At 35.2% G+C, this 20,061-nt stretch overlaps 5 protein-coding genes across 9 annotated transcripts in view; 2 read left to right on the forward strand and 3 right to left on the reverse strand.

Annotated features, from left to right (window-relative positions):
- The window catches only part of Taf5 (TATA-box binding protein associated factor 5), an 81,164-nt gene that overhangs the window by 54,768 nt on the left and 6,335 nt on the right, over positions 1-20,061 (reverse strand). The window lies entirely within an intron of this gene.
- Sec3 (exocyst complex component Sec3) lies at positions 151-3,330 on the forward strand. Its single transcript, XM_066397427.1, is given in 9 exon segments — positions 151-1,088; positions 1,155-1,508; positions 1,582-1,757; positions 1,759-1,918; positions 1,980-2,179; positions 2,233-2,585; positions 2,637-2,782; positions 2,831-2,953; positions 3,007-3,330. Coding segments are annotated over 9 exon segments (2,583 nt in total). The 5' UTR covers positions 151-242; the 3' UTR covers positions 3,232-3,330.
- LOC136413719 (uncharacterized) lies at positions 3,511-10,541 on the reverse strand. Its single transcript, XM_066397418.1, has 8 exons — positions 10,428-10,541; positions 6,827-9,313; positions 6,691-6,771; positions 5,267-5,417; positions 5,021-5,210; positions 4,798-4,970; positions 3,963-4,744; positions 3,511-3,907 (listed from the first exon to the last, which is right to left on the reverse strand). The coding sequence occupies exons 2-8, from the start codon at positions 9,280-9,282 to the stop codon at positions 3,715-3,717; spliced, it is 4,026 nt and encodes a 1,341-aa protein (XP_066253515.1). The 5' UTR covers positions 9,283-9,313; positions 10,428-10,541; the 3' UTR covers positions 3,511-3,714.
- LOC136420211 (calponin homology domain-containing protein DDB_G0272472-like) lies at positions 11,188-17,257 on the forward strand. 4 transcript variants are annotated; one of them, XM_066407058.1, is made up of 12 exons: positions 11,188-11,398; positions 11,566-11,709; positions 11,771-11,906; positions 11,961-12,180; positions 12,249-12,453; positions 12,508-12,571; positions 12,624-13,084; positions 13,976-15,678; positions 15,802-16,123; positions 16,176-16,493; positions 16,554-16,884; positions 16,936-17,257. In XM_066407058.1, exons 1-12 carry the CDS (start codon positions 11,362-11,364, stop codon positions 17,078-17,080), a joined length of 4,086 nt encoding a protein of 1,361 aa, XP_066263155.1. In that variant the 5' UTR covers positions 11,188-11,361; the 3' UTR covers positions 17,081-17,257. The 4 variants fall into 4 exon arrangements, with proteins under 4 accessions (XP_066263155.1, XP_066263174.1, XP_066263164.1 ...); XM_066407077.1 differs by having other exon boundaries at positions 12,511-12,571; XM_066407067.1 differs by having other exon boundaries at positions 11,189-11,398; positions 12,627-13,084.
- LOC136408447 (uncharacterized) lies at positions 17,153-19,986 on the reverse strand. Of its 2 annotated transcripts, XM_066389426.1 has the most exons (5): positions 19,972-19,986; positions 18,789-19,429; positions 18,471-18,736; positions 18,268-18,421; positions 17,153-17,335 (listed from the first exon to the last, which is right to left on the reverse strand). In XM_066389426.1, exons 2-5 carry the CDS (start codon positions 19,115-19,117, stop codon positions 17,299-17,301), a joined length of 786 nt encoding a protein of 261 aa, XP_066245523.1. In that variant the 5' UTR covers positions 19,118-19,429; positions 19,972-19,986; the 3' UTR covers positions 17,153-17,298. The 2 variants fall into 2 exon arrangements, with proteins under 2 accessions (XP_066245523.1, XP_066245513.1); XM_066389416.1 differs by lacking the exon at positions 19,972-19,986 and having other exon boundaries at positions 18,789-19,600.

A 20,061-nucleotide genomic window follows, 5' to 3' on the forward strand; every position in this document is an offset into this window, starting at 1 on the left:
AATCTCTCCTCTTCGCATACGAGTGAGGTAGACTGAATGTGGAACGTCTTCTTAATACAAAAAAGTACGGTTAGGATTTCTCTCTTGTGTTGACGTTTCTCATTTCTCCAAATGGAAACAAACATTTTTCTCCCATCTCAATAACGATCAAAATAAATTTATTAAGATCCTGAACTTACCAATTTATATGGTTGAACTTAATTAGTTTTAGATAGTATAATCTCTATAAATTAGTTTCTATAATGTCTTCAGCCATAGTGAGATCTCTGCAACAGGATGTCTTCAATCCTGGGGAAGAACGTCTGATTTCCTGTTGTCACGTGAGCAAATACCTCAAAAAAAAGAAAACTTCCTTTCTATGTGTAGTAAGCACCACAACCCTCCCTTTCAGTATTTCCATAATTCAATTAAAACAAACTGAAAAGCAAGTCTTTAAGCGGAAACGTTCATGGTCCATAGCAGAATTGAAATCAGTGGATGGTCACAATGAATCATTTGACACTTTAGAATTTGACTTATATTTTGATAAAGTTTATCGTTGGGTGGCAACAAGCCCCAAAGAACGTTATGCTTTCATTCATAACCTTTGGAAGCAAGTTTCTAAGCATGGGGCTAAAGACTTACTAGTGTTCAAAAATGTGCCTCAAGGCTGGATAACTGAAGATGCCTTAACGCCTGAAAACAACTATATTATATCCCCTTTGACTGCCTTTGATAATGATTTAGCAGATGATTTTCAAGCTGTAACTGAAAAAGAGCAGGAGGATTTAAAAAGATTAATGGAGGGGTGTGAGTTTGCAATTAGCAATGCTGAAGGATTTATGGAGATTTTGGCCAGAGATTTATCTCTTTTGGATGGGGAGAATGTTCAATGCGTTTTGGCCTCTGAAGAGAGAGTCGAGAGTCTAATGGAACAGTTAGAATTGGCCATTAATGAAGCTGACCACTTGGAGAATCAGTTGAATTCCTATGATGAGATTTTGTGCCACGTTAGAGAAACCATGGAAACAATGGAGAAGAAGAACTCCATGAATTCTATCGTAAATCAAAACAATCAGTTATTAATGAGTGAGCTGGAGAGTATTGTGGTGAGTTTTTGTGTTAGCCATTTATAATTTTCATTATTAAAATTTGAAAAATTGCCTGATATGTAGACTAAACTAGACTTACCAATGGAGTACCAAAAAATCCTTGATGATTCAGATTTTACAACACCAGAAGGATTAGCTCTTTCTGTGAAAGCAGCAAATGCCCTTAAAGTGGCCATGAATTCTGATATTAATAAAGCTTTACTGCAAATGTCAGCTGTGCAAGAACAAAGAAAAAAATTTGAGAAGTATAAAGAAAAGTTTTCTAGAGGGTTAAGTAGGCAGTTAAATAACTTGTTCATACATTATGGCAATCACAAAGGAGAAGCAGATAAAAATGTTGAGGGGCTAATGTTGCCACAGCACAGTGGGGTGCATAAAGAGTTGTATCCTTATACTGAGTTAATGCATTGGATGAAAGTAAGTGTGTGAAAATGTTCGGCTATTAATTTCCAAAAACAAAAAAAAAGTTCATGTAATGTCTCTTTTGAAGGTAATGGATAAGAAAATGTATGACTCCTTAAAAGAAGTCTATACAATTTCTTTGGGTAAACTGTATGACAGGGATTTAAGAGGGCTCTTTAACACTGCAAGAGAGAAAATAGGCGGTGAGATTAATGTCTATTACAAAAAGCAAAAAAAAAAAAATTTAATCATCAGCGTATCCAGTGACGTCTCCTACTACTCTCATTGGCTTAGACAGAGACTTTTGGACCCTAGAAACTAGCACTACAGATCGCAGTCGATATGAGGCAATTCTAGAGCAGGTTTTAAGGCAACTTGAACCAGTTTTTGTGCAAGAACAGCAATTTTGTGTAAAATTCTTCCAAGTACTGTTATTAATAATCTTTCTTTTTTAAAAAAGATTTATGCAACACAATAAAATTTTAGTTGGATGTTTTAAGCCCTACTTCAAAGAATACTCTAACAACCCTGGACGGGGGTGAGGTAACCATAGAAATTAACCTTCCACAAAAAAAAGTAGAAAAGCAAATAGACGAAGACGTTCGCAGTATGATGAGCAGCCTATTCTCATGTTTAAAAACTGAGCTTGACTTGCTCATTGACCATATAAAGAGACAAGATAGTTTGTATGTCTGTTACATACTTCCTTTTTTCTTCTAACTAAAACCTCATGTTGCAGCTATTGCATGTACGTCTTGGTTTGCTTAAACCAGCATGTAATGTCCGCTCAAAGTTCATTCTTGAGTAACACTTTTGCGTCCCAATTAATTGAAATTAAACGATCACTCGATCAGTTCATGCTCACTCAGATAGATTCAGTGAAAGAGTGTCGCATTGCCTGGAAATCGAAAGTGGGAATATTGCCATACGTGTCTAATTTGGAGATTTTTGCTGAAAATGTGGAATGCTTGTTGAAAAGCGATAGGGCAGCTGATTTAGAAAAGTGGTACACGCGGCTTGTTGATACGGTAATTGAATACATTCCCATTCATGCTAGTGACCAAAAAACACCCCCGCAAGTGGTTAAAATGGGTAAGACATGAAATATCTCGGGATTTATTTAGTGGTATACTCATGTTACAGAAAACTTTCATCACTTATATTCTCTGCTGTCCCAGCTAAAAATATCAGTTCTTGATAATCAACGGAAAGAGGCGAAAATAAGGTATAACGAAGCATTGCAAGCCTATGTAACTTTATACTTTGGAAGGCCCCTAGAAAAGCTAAATGTGAGTTTACTCATTAACTTCTTAAAAACCCCACGAACAAACTTTTAGACGTTTTTCGAGGGGGTGCAAGCTAAAGTAGCGAGTGGCGTCAAGGCCTCAGAAGTTAGTTATCAACTCGCTTTCAGCAAACAGGAATTAAGGAAGGTTATTAATCAATATCCGGGAAGTACGGTAAGAAATTATCTAAGTTTGAGTTACAAGGAATTTTGATGTTTATTCTTTAGGTTAAAAAAGGAATTGACTCTTTGTATAAGAAGGTGGAAAAGCACCTCTCAGAAGAGGGGAATTTGCTGCAGGTGGTGTGGAGGGCGATGCAAGAAGAGTTTATTCGGCAATACAAAATGTTAGAAGAATTGATTCAGCAATGCTATCCAGGATCGATGGTTACTCTCGAGTTCGCCATTGAGGATATTTTGCAGTATTTTTCTGAGATAGCTAGGTCTCATTAGGCTTTGGAAAATATATTATTTTTTGTTAAGTTTGGAAAGTGTAACTTTATGATTGGTTAAGAAAGAATGGAAAACATAATTAAAAGAACTCATATCTTGCTCATGGTGATTGCTTAGTGAATTCAAATTCCAAATATGCTTACAGAGTAGATTAAATGAATGAATGAATGAAGTTATGGCTTGAAGTAGCTAACAAGCTAGAGGAAGTGAACGTAACATTGTTCTTTTACAGTTTTATTGTCCATTTTTATTTCTCATTAATGAAGGACCACAACTTAACGGGCAGTTCCTACGTCATAAAGGTTTAAAGAATGCCGTAACGTTTATACGCAAGTGTATGACTGAAAAATGAGCAGGTAAATCGTTTTAATGAGAATAAATATTTTTTTGTATAGAACGTCTTTCAGGACCATTATCTGAACATATGGTAGTAGTCGTCAATAATAAAATATATAATAAATAAAAAATAATCATCATAACCCATCAGGAACGTTTACGGAATCTGTACGCATACCGAGTCTTATGTGGCGGCTTTAAACGCTGTTTGAAATATTCCCACATAAACAATGCACCAGCCACGTGCACATTCAATGACCGAGTTTGCCCAAACTGTGGTATCTCGATACACACATCCAATAGAGGAATTATTTCTGGAGAAATCCCTGTCTTTTCATGTCTAAATATTATAAGAATCTATAATTGACTTCAAACCAAATTGAGCCAACACTTACCCTAAAACCAAGGCAGTTTTCTTTGGAAATTCATATTCATGAAGCTTGCTGCTTCTCGCAGTTTGTTCAGCTCCAACCACGCAATATCCCTCTTTCTGCAAACTCTTAATGTAGACACTCAAATCTGCCACTTTCACTTCAATGACATTGATCCAGGATTCGGACGACATACTCAAACTTTTAAATTCTTTATCTTTGATCACATTAGCATCATTGAATACTATGTCTTTAATGCCGAAAACTTCGCAAGTTCTGGAAAGGCCCCCCAAATTCTGGCTTTTTTCTATTAGAGAGGCGATGAGTATGAAATCTGAGGTTTTAAGTTCAGGATTCTCGAAAGCAGTCTTCCAGGGAGCGGTTTTTCTTTGAATATGCGGAATTTCAAAATTTATTTCTGTGGTTGGTTCAGGAGGACTTTCAGTGCTTGATAAAAATGCGTCAACTGCCTCACTAAATGATGAAATTTTTGGCTGCAGCTGCAGGTTTTTGGTCAAAAGTCGCACTCTTAGTAATAATGGGTTTGCAATAAACACCCGCAAATTCTGCCATTCTGAGGGATGAACTTTGTTTAACCTGCTTATTTCCCACAGTACTGCCCATGATTTATCTTTCACAGGGTGAAAATGATTCAGGAAAACTAAATCGGTTTTCAAGGCGTTGGTAAAATTGTCTCCGCTTGCTGATATGCAGTTGGAAATGCAGGTCTCCAGGTATTTCCTTTCTTGGATAAAATTATGATACCCTTTTTCTTTCCCATGATCAATTAATCTTTTAATCAAGCCCTGGAACATGTTTCTATGTGTAATTGCTATAAAATTACGTATCTAAGACCGACCTGGGAATAAACTCGCAGTTTGAACTGGGCCCCCATGGTCCAGGGCAAAACCAGATTAACAGTTTTATTCAATGTTTCCTCATTGCCTAGTATAGACAAATGGTACAAACTTGGAATAATATTAATTAACACCGAAGGTGGAAAGTTGGGTTTGGAAGTAATCCACGACAAAACTAAAAAAATAATATAAAAACTCCAAGGGGCGGTATGAAGTAAATATTACTTGGGGACACGTCTTTAAAGATTAAAATTAACATCCAGTGAAGGATCTGCTTGATGCAATTCTGGTTATTTTCCTCCTCAAAACAATCCAAGACAAACGCACTTATTTGCTCAGATTGAAAGTCAGATAGCTGGCATTGGAAAATTACCAGCAATAAGGCTTGAAGAATTCGCAATTTTTCATAGTGGACCTGAAATGGACGACGAAAATTTTAGAATATTCTCAACTTTTCCAGTTTTTCCTCACCATTGAATCAACAAAATATCTCTCCTTGAAGCTCTTTTTATACTTCGCCGTTAAGAAATTGATAACCAGCATTAATCCGGCCCATTGTTGGCCTATAAATAATAAGAGGTCCAATGCAAGGAATCTTGAGGCTGCATTCAAAATGTTGGGGCTGTAATGAGTTATTCATCTTATTGAAAGCGGTCAAAATGCAATTGGAAGTATTTTTTGCTTCTCGCTAGGGTTTATTAACTGATAGAAAACCTCATAACCAGCACTTTTAGTTTTTGAGTAAAATAAAAATTAATAAAGGTGCGTTTTCAGTGCATTTTCAAGGAAGTTTTCGACATGAATATGCAGGTCACAAGAAATAATTTCTTAATACACTTTGTTACAGCTATTTTCATCCGTTTGCGACTAATTTAAGCCTACAACGGGCCTGTTTTCAAAATAAGTTTACTGTATATTTGGGACGCGAAAAGTCTATTTTTTCATATAGAGCACCATCTCTTTAAGGTATGGAAGCTGGATTTTTTCCTATTGGACGCCTGGTACATTAGTGAATATTATAAGCAACATTGAAATCCATGAAAAGGTGGAGAAATTTTTGCAGTCAAATTGAGCATCATATTCTCTATGTTTTAGATTTCAACTAAGGGCACAATTGGTGCAGATCAAGAGCGAAATTAAACTGTTAGATGAAAGTAAAGAAAATGGAGTAAAATCAAATTACAAGTGCTTCACCGTTAGAGACTTTAAGCACCGCGATTTTAGATTAAGTAAATGATTAAACCTTGAGTGAACCCCTGAGAAGGTGAAAATTTCAAGCAACTATTATCGAGTCAAAGTACATCTTCACTAAGAGTCAAATTTTCTCCTTTTGATTATTTAATGCATATCGTCTAAATTTTAATTCTAGGAAACAAGAGTAGTCACCATAATGTCAAAAATTTACAACTTTTCGATTTATTCACTCTTTGAAACGAATAAACATGTAGGTCCGAGTTACGTAAAATTTGAGCAAAATATTAACTGATACCAACTGTGAATATAAAGCCTATTTTTGAATAAAATTGAGTATTAAACCCTTCATGTGTCAAGTATCTGAAAAAGCTGAGTGCAGAACTAGTGCGTACTCACACATCTGCCATGAAGTTGAAGTGGAGGCATACCATGAAAGTAAAGCATATCGCGCGAGTTTTCAGTCCAATGAAAATGAAGAAATACAGACAATTAAAAATTGATGTCAAATTTTAGTGGTACTCAAAAAAAGTCTTGATTCAGGCTAAGTGATGTTTGACCAATGTTAAACTATTGTATGTGTTTTCGAGTCTAATAACGGTCCCAAATGTTCATTTTTGGGGTTGCAAATTAGACATAAGTGCCCGGGGAATACTTCCATTTGAAATCAACCAATTATCGTTAGATACAGGGTAAAGACATACTTTGTAGTATCATCAAAATTACAACTTTTTCCTTTGGACATTTGGTAGTTTGCTATTTCCTGGCACAAACTGTATTCGGTCCTACAAAAATATCGGCAATTAGTCCCCAACTAAATCACTAAGCAAGACTTTTTACCTTTTATCCTTGCTGACCACGGTCCCTTGAAGATACATCTCAACTGCTGGTTCCACACAAATATCATAGTAGTTCCATTTAAGTGAAACTAAGTTTCTCATTTCTTTTAGCCAATTAAGTCGTAAAATCGGGTACAGATCGCAAATACATAACAGTTGCTTGCTCATCGGGGAAATCATTGTGCTGTCGTTCTTAACATTAAGTTTATAAAAGCGTTCTGAGAAAACAATTTTAATGAACTCATTGACGACGTCTTTGTAGTGCTGATCCTTCTTAATTCGCGATATGTTTTCGAACAGTAGTAGTATTACGCCTTTCATAATGTTGAGGCTATAAGTTAGTGAAATGAGTTCCAAGGTTTTCGCATAAAGAACCTTTAGAACTCGATTGTCATACTGCTCCAAGAAGTTTTTAAAACATTTTGTGATATCTTGTGCAGCCATGATTGGAGAACCATTTTTGTGGGTTATACTCAGCAAGTTAATGAATGCGATGCACACACGAGGGCTTTTAACAACAATTTTGCTTACTGTACTTCCCTTGATAAATTTAATGAAAACTTTATGACTGTTTACTTCAACATCCACTGAAATTTTGGAGTACATAAACGAAAAATCGTTGGAAGACTTATTTGCGAGGTTTGCCCTATCAAATAAATAATCCTGAACCAGAACTAACGCTACATAAATCTGATTTTGGTTGTATTTGGTAGTATTTAAAAATAGGGGTTCATGAATAATTTCCATAAATGTGTTATTCCCCACAATGCCCTTTGCTACAGACTCCTTAAATAGACATATAAAATTATCAGTGCTTTCTTCACACATACATTTTGCGTATGTTATCAGCCATTTCTCAATTTCTCTATCCAAAATTGTGGATGTGTGGGGCCATGACAAATAATCCCTCCACACAAAAAGCTTTGCTTCCGTATCTATGTCGTGTAGTGACTTTTCCACATAGGGCCAAGAATTTATATGTGCAATTTTGAAAAGTTTAAACCAATGTTTAAAGTTTTTGTAATTATGTTTGTTTTTCATCACCAAGTCTACAAATTGATCAGAAATCTTTAAATGCTTCAAATACTTAGAGTGGTCAATGCCAGCGTTCATAAAGAACTGAGATATTTTGAAAACTTTTAGAGGCATATTTTCAGTATACATTACAGAAGTTAGGGATGTAAGACATTGGTCTCGGATATGCATATGTGGCAAGTTTAACGTAATCGTTATTATCTTATTGCATACCTCTGACTGCAAAAATATTTTTTTGGCATTAGGCTGTGTCAAAACGTTTTGAACGATTTTCCAAAAACTCACTGAATTCCAGGTAATTTTGGTGACTTCATCTATAACTATCTTGAAATCGCAGAAACTTAAACCTAAACAAAATACGCCTAAATTGCTGAAAACCTCACAGGAGTGATCAGTATATTCGTTTTTGTTTAAGACTGGCAGAACGAGTTCCATGATGTCCTTCAAACAATCCCCGGTAAATGAACTTTTCAGTATATTATTTGCGACGTGATAAACTATACTGGATTGAGAGTGATTTAGATAAATCTTGTAGCAGCATTTTTGCCACAAAAAAGGCAAGTGAGGGAGATGCTGCAGCAAGGGCAATGCAGGCGTAACTAAGTGAAGTTGCTTTTCTCTGCCAACATCAACTAAGAGGAAAAAAGCTTCCCAAGAATTTTTGGTGTTAACTGAAACAAAAATGTTCTTTATTTTGTTTTCACTTGTGGTTGCAGCTACATATTTGGACAATATATAGGTGCCTTGCTTCTGCAAATGTGATTGTGGCCCTGATATGCATGATTCTATATATATCCAAAATGTGTCCTTTGTCAAACTGCTTGTCTCTTCATGGAAAAGTTCCCCTGGAACGTAATGTAATAACCCGCAAAATACATCCAAATTTTCTCTATGACAACAGGAATTATACAAAATTTGAAGGCAATCGATCTGATCTGATTTCTTATAGATTTGGAACAACAATATTAAGGTATCATATGCCAGACTTTTATTTTCTGCAGTATTTAGCTGGTCTATTAAGAACTTAGTAGCAAAGGAAGGATTAACATGCTCATATAGTAGTGTTGCATTATCTTTAACACAATAAAAAACCATGAAGTGAAGCAGTTTTAAGACATTGGACTGAGTTGTCGAGTTGTTCTGAATGTATTCTCCCATTTTTTTTAATTGCAAAGAGATGTCCTCCTGCTTCCATATTTTTAATGATTTCTCCAAAATGCTTACCACAAGATCAAAATTCAAATTATTCTGTTCTAATACAAAACTTGGGTCAAAGGAAACTGTTTTTGTATCTGAAGAATCATCAGTAATACTGAGTTTAATGCTTAAAAGGTCATGAAGAAACTGAGCGTCACTTTTCTCAGCTACTATGGTCTCATTTAGTATCTCTATTAGTTTAGCTTTTGAAGGTGTAGATCCCATATTTCTAACTAGTTTTCCTACAGCCAAGTGCCTGAAAAGTTGAATGTAATCAGTTAATTTGTTTGTTGTATTTCGATGTATGGCTAATTAATTGAGGTGTTTTGAGGTTCGTATTTCAAGGCATTTTGGTGTACAAAAAATCATCAGCAATGTATGCCCCAACAAGTCAGTTACCACTAAATTTTAGAAAAGTCCATAAGTCTAGCTTAAATCTTAAGTAAAGATATTTTCCTTTACAAGCTCTTAGTTTGTTTTTGTTACCTTATTTGTGTTATGTGTTTCATTAAATCTTCCATTTTATGTTTTGTTTGATTAAAATTGAAAGTAATAGTTTCACCTAATGATTCACTTTTTCAAAACTGAAAAGAATTCAGTAATTTTTCAATGTAATGCTCAATCAAAATCAATTTAAAAAATCACTTGGTTTAAATCATGATATAAATTATGATTAAAATAAAGCCAACCCTGCAACATTCTAATAAATAAATCTCACTTTGAAGTGACTGTAGTTAGAATTCAGATTTAATGTGGGTTTTTTCTTTATGTTTAGTGATTTTGGCTATAGGAAGAAATCATTAATTTATTGTGAAGTTTAACTTGAGCCACTTTCCTTTGACTTATAACTTCACATCAAAATGCATTATCATCTAAAAATCACTTAATATTTATGTCATATTAGCTTTAAAAATTGCTTCATTTTGAAATCATAACTCGTTTCGATCCAAATCACAAATTGAAGGAAAGTTGGAAATTCTATGGAAATTACCTTGAAATCACAGTTTAAAACACATTTTGATTTGAATTAATAATTTGATCCTAAACTCCAATTGTAATTTAACCTCTGGTTAACTGAAACAGAGGTACTCAAAAATGATCATATCAATTTAAGTTTATGGGACAATGTAAGTTTTGGCTTGACTGAGCAGAGTTTATTGATGATGATTATGATAGTACGGCTGGGCATTAGATACTGTAGTTATTGTTAAAGCTAAAAGAAATATGAAGAGCACAACTAAATAAAGTTAGAGGACGGGAGTTCCTCATATAAAAGTAAGAACAAAGCATTTCAAAAGTACATATTGTAACAAGTAAAACACAATTTAAGACAAATTCTGCGGAGAAAAGGAGGATTCTGCTTTTCTTACCTATATAAGCTCTGAGAGGCTACTATATCTTTATTCCTTTTCCATTATTTATGCCTTTTTCCCGTTTCCTTAACTTTTTAAAACCCCTCTTGGACTAAATTTACTCTTACGAATATAGGTTATGACACGTACTTTTTCGTGGAATCACGTGAATAGTTGTGTCTATCTTTATTTGCTATATGGGATTAAAAAAGATAGAAAGTGCTCCAATTAAGTAAACCACTTGTATAAAACATTTCACGGGTAATCCCCTAAATATCATAAAGGAAGGAACAGTTTGACGGGGTATAAATACAGCAACGTCACAAACAGCGCAAAATCCATTCGTCATTTGTTTCCTATTGAACGCGTACAGAAATAGATTCGTAGTGAGAAAGAAGATTAGATTTAGTTTTATGTTCAAAAAAATTATATCTTAATACTACCAATATCATTTATAATTATAACGAATAACTTTACAAAATTAGCAAAATAAGAACCAATAGGTCTAATATTTAAATAAATAAATAAAACATATCAGACACCAGAGCCTTGATTCTTTAGTGAGAGCGTAAATTAAATTTTTGTCCAATCAAATTGATAAATAACTTAAAAAAAAATAATTTTGCTAAAAATTTTATTGTGGTTCTGTAGAATAGGGCTCATGGAAGCATTATACCAATTAGGTTATTTTTTTAGGTTAATTTCTGACAAATCATTTGACATTGACAACAATTTTGGCGCGAATTGCGCATGCCCTTCACTTCTGTTCATGTTGTGGTTTTCAATTACTGTTATGTTTATTGTTAATTTCTCCAAATTTCCTGTAGATTTAAAAGTAAAATATGACCTCCTATAAATGTGTTTGTTCTTAAGGCTTTAAGGAAAATCATTTCGCCAGCAAATTGCCGTTAAAATCCAGTAGTAATCAGCACGAGCCACAAAGCTTCTAAGAATGGAATATGACAAACATATAAAACGATTGGTATTAGGTAAGTCCCAACAGTTGGCCTTAGCCCCCCTTTACTATAAGGCAAAATGGTTTGGAAGCATTCTTCTCGATGCTTACGTACGCAGCATTATTTCATTGCAGTAAGACTGTTTAATTACTAAAACCAACTTTCTGTAACATAATGCACTGTTAAACTTCTAATTTCAGGCTACTTGAAGAATGAATGCAAAAACTCTTACAAAATATTCTTGAGAACCCATTTCCATAATCAACATAAACATGTAGCCACCAGAGTAGCTGGACAAACTTTGGAAGATATTTTACAAACTTATTCCAGAATACATGATATTGGTAAGAGTCATAAACCATTTTTAGGTACTACCTTAAGTTTTACCTTACCTTTATTTTGTAGTACAAGGACATTTAGAGGATACAAACTATTATAAAGACCGTCGAAATGAAATATCCCCTATTTACTTGGTTGATCAGTTATTGTATTTATTAGAATATGACAGACCTTTGACCCCAACTTCCACAATCAGAGACAGGTAAACTGAGCCTATGAATCAATCTGTACCATATTTTAATTATTCAAATATTAGGTCTTCAGTAGCACCATCACTTGCCAATACACATCATGAAGAAGAAGAGGAAGAGCACCGAAGTGATGTGGAAACAACTCCTGAACATAGTTTGCCAGGAAATTTACACAGCAGTGATGAGAACCATCATTTTAGAACGCCATTCAGTAATCCTAGTCCTGTTTTCAGGACTCCATATCTTGAAAAATTACCCACTTCTGAACATCACACAATTTCAACTGTAAGTTGTTATAAACAGTGATTTATATTTTAGTTCCTGCTTTCCTAAATTAATAAATTTGCTTTTAGGTAATGTCAAAAGAACTTTTAAAAAACAAAAATTTTCCTAAAAAACTCGCTCAAAGCATTAACATGGTGTTAAATACACCTGAGAGAAGTACCTGTAGAAATGATACCAGCAAGTCTCATGGCTTGGATAAAACAGTTATTAAAGATGTTCTTCATAGAACAGAAGCAGATCCAATGTTTGAAGACTTACTTAATGATTTTTTTGGTATAAAATTGAATACTAGAGTTATACATTTTCAGAAACCTATATTAATTTCAGTAGGACCAATTGGGAGCACTATTGAAAAGGCCTTAGTACCTGAAGTTGCTATGTCTTCAAGCAGGTAAAGTGACTGTTTAAAATTGAAATAGCACTACAAATTTAAATATTTTCAGTAGTACTACAACTGAAAGTCCCAGTCCTTTTAAACAAATACCTGCAATGAATGAACATGATACAGAGCCACCTTACTCAGCTTCCACAGAGAATCCAAACAATTTGGTTATGCATTCAAACCAAAATGGCTGTATTTCAACTCAACAGAAATCTTCGTCAGAGTCATCTTCTGCTCTTCAAGCATTGACAGAAACTCCCAATCAGCATGAAACCATCACTTCAGTTCCTTTTACTGCAGCAAGTTCGACTCAAACAGATCTAGTGCAACAGCAATTTTATATTGTAAATCAGCCTGTAGTGATACCACAGCCAATGCAGATTATGCCAGTTCCGGTATCAAATTCAATGATAAAGGATATTAATCAGAAGGTCAAGAATGGAGTAGGCACTTTAACTGAGCAAGAGATAATGGCCATGCCTACTATTTTTTTAAATGAACAGAATGAAATTACTTATGCTGGTGAGTGTGCTTTCCACATGATATGTTAAGTGTACTAGATCATTCAAACCTATAAAGAAAATTGCATAAAATTTGTCTTACAATGTTGTATCACATATTATATGAGAATGCAATGTGATGTATAAAATAGGTACAGGTTTGCATAATAGGTACATATTGCTGAATGTACCATACATTGCAAAGAAAATGTCATGTTGAATAAAAACAAGTACACTTCTTGACAATTTTGCAAACATTATAATCGCCATTTCTTCGTAGCAGTAAAATATTCGCCATTTAATATTAATATCGAACTAAGTTGACATAGAATAAGATTTGCTAATTAGGTGGTGGCATAGTTTACTGTTGCGGTCTGTGTGCTATTCTTAAAATAAGAGCGTATTCAGTCGAGGATAATTCCTTTCACGCCAGCTTGCTTCAGTTTGTGGAAGAGAACTGCATATTCGACATTATCGGAAACACGAAAAACAATATCACTGTTTTCTGTTTGTTTCTAATGTGATAATTATGATACAAATTGTTTGAAAGACAGCTTTTTTAATGCTTCTTTTAAAAAAATATTATTTATCTTAAAAAATTCTGGAGGTCTTGTTAAGAATTTTTTTGAATATTGTTCCAATTTGATTTTAATCAGCATTCAGTCGTAAGCAATAATTCGTAAATGTTCAACTTGAATCGCTGATTCTATGAAAATGCATTCCAGATTTGAGTAGAACTTAGAAGATAAACAGATATTGGGCGTTTTACTTAACTGACTCATTTATTAAAAACCTGTGACATCGCCTCATCTATCTCTCTCTGTCTACTAAGATTTATCGTTATTCGTTAGTGCTCTGTACCCATGATTATATACCGGACCATACCCATATATTATATAATTTCTGTTCACAGAAACGCAATGTGACTCTAACAAGCAAAAGGAAGTGCAGAATTTAAAGGAATATATTAACGTGTTCGGATTGGGTGACCACAGCCCCGTAATCAAGCAACCGCGGAAAAAATCCGTCAAGAACGTTCAAATAAGACCCACTCCGTCAATAAAAGTAGAGATTTTCCAACGCAATTCTCCTCTTAAAGTTCCAATTCCATTACCAGATTTAAGTAATTCCTCTTACAATGATAACAACATTAAAAGCAATTCTCCGAACTCCAAAAAAGAGAAGCGATCTAACTCACCTTCAACTGATAGTAGCAATAAATCTTTTGCAGATGAAAATAGACCGAATATTTTGAATGCAATTTGCACCCCTTCTCCTATAGTATCTGCTGTTAAAAAACCCACTCCCAAAAGTAGTTCTCATGTGAGAAGCTTGACATTCCCATCTCCTATTCGAAGGACCAATGAGAAGTCTGATGAGAACCGAAACTCGCCTTCTGGAGTCAACAAACAGCAGGCGACTAAAGATCTTTTCAATGACAAAAACGAAAATGAAAAAAGACAGGAAAATAATGAACGTGAAAAAATTAAGCGGAGTTTACCAAGGCAAGTTAAATCTTCAAAGAAAGCTGTCGTTAAAAAATGCAGTCCGTTGAAAGATGGAAAAAAATTAAGCTGGGATGCAGATTTGAGGATGTTGGCAGCTTCATCTCCCTGCGGCAATGTGCAGGACACTCCGAGCAGGAAAACCTCATTGAAGAGTGTTAAAAAACGACCTGTGGAATGTAGGACTTTGGAAACGGAGGCTAAAACTCTTAAAGGAGTGTTGAAAACACCAAGGAAGACTCCTAGTAGAAGTAAAAAAGTTAAAAGCAATAAGCAGCAGTCAGACAACCAAAAAACTGAAATACCAACAAAAAATGAAGAGCCAACAGAGAAGTTAACTATGGAATCTAAGAAGGTACTACTGTCTCCCTCCAAACTGTGTAACAATGCTAGTAAAAGAAACATGGATGTAGATAGTATAACCCCAAATAACCCCAAAGAAGGTTCTAATCAATTAATTTCCAACGCTCGTAAAAACATCAATGCCCTATTAGATACTCCGTTAAAAGAGATAGAACCTTTAAATGAAAAACCTTCAGTTGAAACCAGCACCACTCCATTCACACCAATGCTCAAAGCCAACCTCCAAGGCCTCGCCATGACCGATAACTTCACAATAGAGACGCCAGACTTCCCGGTAACCCCTGGTTTATCTATCATGGAGACCAGCATCACGAACTATTGCATCCTGAACGACACAGAAACGAATAAAGTCACAGAAGCCATAGTCTTATCCGAGGAGAAGAAGTCCAGTGTGAGGAAAACTGATGATGAAGAGGTGGAGGTAAGCCCGAAAGTATACAGCTGCAAAGTGGTTTTGGAGGAATTCAATAGGAGTCAAGTGGGAAAGAAGAATTTGGAGTTATTGGACAGTAAAGGGGTACATTGGGAGGGGAGCAGTGAAAAAGAGGAGAAGAGCGAGAGCACTTGTAGCAGTGAGAGCAACGGGGATTGTAATAACACTGTGATAGGGATTACGAGTGTGGATGTTCGTAGTAGTTTGGTCAAAAGAGGGGGTAAGAGTATGAAGATGTTGAAGTCTCAACTGTTGGATTCGGAAAATGACACTACTGTGTGTTTTGAGGAATCATTTACAGAAGCAGAGAAGAAGGTGAGTACTTATTTGTGAGTGTTCAGGTTGCTTATGTGTTCGCTCCAAGTTAATAAATGTCCATTAACATTTAAATCTAAAAATTAAACAACGGTCGAGAAACAATTTCTTCATCTGTTTCAGGAACCTTTGCTCAAAATTGCACCTGATATAGTAAATTCTAACGCCACTATTAAAACGAGAACGTCCAGTATTTCGAAGCTTAATAAAATTGAAAAACCAAGCGTAGGTACTGATAGTGAAATAGTGTCAAATACCACTTACAAAGAGCGTATTTACAATAACATGGGGGCTCTTTGTAAGGCCATTGAGGAGGCATGCGGGGAAGTCAAAAGACGTCAGTCATCTAGTGAAACTGCAAAGGCAGATGGTAAGGAAGACCAAAAATTTCAGGAAGGATTAAGACTCAAGAATGTGTTAAGCATCGCTTTAGAAAAGTGTTCAAGTAAGGGTACATTTCTAAGGGTTGTAATTCAGTAGCACTAACCGAAGATCAGGTTTTCTAGATAACAGCATTTTAAAAAATGAACTAGAAGAAAAGCGTAAACTTGTTTTGAAGTTAGAAAAAGCAATGAGTGAAAAAAGTGCCAGCAGGAGAAAATCCATGACTCCTCAATCTACCTCAAAGGCAAGAAGCAGCAAGCAAAAAGGAACCGCTCCTAAGAAGCTGGTTAAAAACAGCAAGGAAGTATTAACAGATGAAAAGAAAAGGGATTCTCAAGACGAATTCTTCCAGAAAAGCGGTACAAACTTGCATAGAACCAACCGGCAGAGGACGACCTCTGAGGAAAGTAAAAGTCTTAATGAGTTTGAAGGTAGTAATAAAATGAGATGTTCCTAATAAGTGTGTGTATTAAAATATTTGAGTATTTTAGAACAATCTGGTGAAACTGTGATTAAAAACCAAATTCAAAAAGAAGAAGAAAAATCCTTCTGGGATGAACTGCAAATGGAATTACAGTCAGAAGAAATAACCGTTGTCTATAATTACGAAAATATCTCAAATAAAGTATCAAAAGACTACCTCAACGTGGACTTAAAAGGCAAAGCTTTCCGACTTGAAGTTCCACTTACTGATGGTTCCACTCAACCTGTGGACATATCTGTGACTCCCTATAGAACTTTGTGGGAAATTTTACCTAAAAGCGATAGTAAGGAGGACAATTGTAGCGATTCTGACTGTGTTCGAACTGATGATCAGAGATGGTAAGTTTTCCGACTTCAGCTTAGTAAAATGCGCTTAAACGTCGCCTTTAGCCTCAGGAAGCGGAAGCACAGATCTGATAGCTCCAATTCAAACTCCTCGACCAAGAAAAAAAAACCGCTGTTGGGAACATATTTGAACAATAAGAATATTGAGGTGGTGCTGTCAATGTTGCATGGGCCTAGCGATAAAACGTAGTTTTTTAAATCTCAAAATTTAAGATTTAAAGAACAGAAAAAACTGATTATTTTAGAAGTTATGTTCAATTGATAGTTTGTTTTTCGTGTTTATTGTTTTTAGTGTTATTGAAAAATACATAACTCTATAAAACTCGTAAAAACTTTTTAAATATTGATAATAAAGAAAATAAATAAATTGGCACTTTCTTTGGCATCCACAACAATTCCTCATGGGGTTCAGTCCTTTGTTTCGTTTATGTATAATTGGGCCAACCTAAAACATGAAATGAGACATTAAATTTTTGTTAAAAGAGAGCTGTTTCAAGTTTGAAAACAGGCTAGAAATTGCCCCTTTAATTCTTTCTATATGCGAGGGATGTTCTGAGCTGTTAAAGGTATACACGTTTGTACCTGACGATTTTAGGATAATTTATAGAACAGGTATATTCGTAATAGAAACATTATCGCGGAACGAACTTCAAATTTTGGAGTGAGTTGCAGTTAAAGAGTTATATCATGAAGGGTAAGTAGCGGCAAATGAATAATAATGAACACTGCATTTTTTTTATATTGGATGCTACAAATCACATTCTCTCAGGGTTGGTGTTGCCTAATGTGCGAAATATGTATTTGCATAGGATAAAAAATGGCCACGGCAGATGAAAAAAAAAAACAATTTAGTATAAGAACAAGGATAACATCAATTTGTACAGGATGGTAAAATGAGACTACGGAGCACACTTTTGCCACACTGGCAATAGGAAATTTTTAAATATGATTATCTTTCATGTAGTCCCTCTATGCCAATGAGTTTCTAGGAAATCAACCTATATACGGTCTATTCAAGTAACAAAGGCGTAGTGAGGCCTCATTTACTGACACTACAAAATACACTTAAACGACTTTGTAAAAAAGGACATTTTGGAAAATTGTAGCACTCAAACATTCCCCTGTTTTCATCCCTCTTGATTGGAATTCTGAAAGCAAGATTGGAAGCCTTGTCTGTGACTATTTGATCTCGAGGGAAAAGATCCGTTCTAAGTGTTAGTAGCAGCTTAAGCCATTGACACACACATATTGAGTCATAATTGATTATATACGATCAATAGATACTGAGTATCTCAAGATAATGATATTGTTAGTGTAACAGAAATTATAGTTATTTTCATAAATCGGAAGTGAAATAAATAAATAGGATCTACTTACTTTTTATACGACATCTTTTCCACCTTTTTCAAAATTTTCCTGCTCTCGCAATACTTTGTGTCACAAGAAGCCAGATTTCTGGCTTTAGTTGATGTCCTGAACTGGTTAATTGCTTCATTAACATAAACTGTCAAGTCGCGTAGTCTGTCATCGACTGAAAAATAATTTTGTAGCATAATCGCAATATATTCTTCATCACTTACCTGAGTTACGTTCTAACCCCCGATCGTCCTCACTCACCCCTCCTAGAAACAACTTCTTGTGTTTCAGCTTGGGAATGAAGAGCAGGAGGCACAATATTGCGATCAAACTGACGATTTTCTTGAAAATCACCAGCTTGAGTAATATTTTTCCAAAAGTGAATAGATCCAATTTCCACTTGATTTTCTCTAGAATCTTGTCCCAGATATTGACCATGGCGTGAGGTACTCCATAAAACACTTGAAGGTTTTGAGATGGAGGACCATACCTAAAAGAATAACCGAATTAAAAAAAAACTATTCGGTAATAAAAATTCTTACTGTGGTTCCACAAATCCTCCATAAGGCGGTGGACCATATTGAGGTGGTCCATATTGGGGTGGTCCATATTGAGGTGAAGGTCGTCCGTATTGTGGTACAGGTGGGCCATACTGAGATGCTAGGGGTCCATTAGGAGGGCTGTAATTATTCTCAGGCCCCGGATAAATCGGATAGAAACGATCGTTCTTTTTTTCCGCGTTTTTCTTTAGAGCGTTTTTCGAGTCTTGGTAGGCCTCCAAGTACGAGTCTCTGGCAGAAACTTTAACCACTTCCTCATCTGCTAAACCGAAAACTGCTAAGGATATCACTAACATCAGTAGAACTTGCATCGTGGTAACTCAAGGATGAACTGAATCAAAAGTCTTACTTCAATAGGAGTTCGCTTTCTTTGCTATTTAATATTCAGCGTCGGTTCGAAAATTGCTACCAGGATGCGTCTAAAGTTGTGTTGTTGTTTATTGTAGTCCTAGCTTTTGATTTTTAGCAAAAAAACGCCTTTTTTGGGCAGGAAAATAGTTGCGTTTTGTGTGAGAATGGACCATACAATTGCAAGCATTTAATATTGCTTCTAAGGCAAGTTCGAAGGACTTTTGCAGCAGTCCTTGTAGACAATAATATTTGATTGGTATTCATTGAAGTTCCTTAAAAAGAAATGCGGGCGAATGTGAGAAAAATTGTGTCACAATTAATCAGTATCGTTTAAATCAAATTGGCCATTGCCGTTAAGATTTTTGGGTGGAAATTTGACTGTATATGCAAATCTATCAGAGTGGGGCATTCCTGTATGCATATAATTTGTGTTTTACTGCTGAGAAGCTAAGGGCCATTCTGGGCAACATAAACAGTTCAAAATTAAACACGTTTGTGTGAAAAAGTTCAGAGCAGGACTAAGGCTGCTTTACAATTTAAAAAATTGTTACAGGAACAGCGGCACTAAGCATGGACATGTATGAATATGGAAATTTGACCCTTGAGAGAATACTGAACTGCATGAACAAATACTTGAAATCTGTAGTAGCTATATTTTCGAACAACGTGCAATTTTCCCACTTGAGTGTGATGTGCACTTGAGTGTTGAGTTTTGATATCATTCAAAGTATTTTTTATAACTAGCAATTATCATAGAAGTTAGAATAAGGCAACAAATACGTAAAATTGTATATTAACTTAAAACAAAATTTACCACAACTGTCTGCATTAGGACGGACCAGTTGGTTCTGGCACATCGAAAATTAAGATCCGAGCTCGCAGGCTCGCCATAAAACAAACAAAT

The sequence above is a fragment of the Euwallacea similis genome, chromosome 1 (genome assembly GCF_039881205.1).
Source record: "Euwallacea similis isolate ESF13 chromosome 1, ESF131.1, whole genome shotgun sequence".
Taxonomy (NCBI): domain Eukaryota; kingdom Metazoa; phylum Arthropoda; class Insecta; order Coleoptera; family Curculionidae; genus Euwallacea; species Euwallacea similis.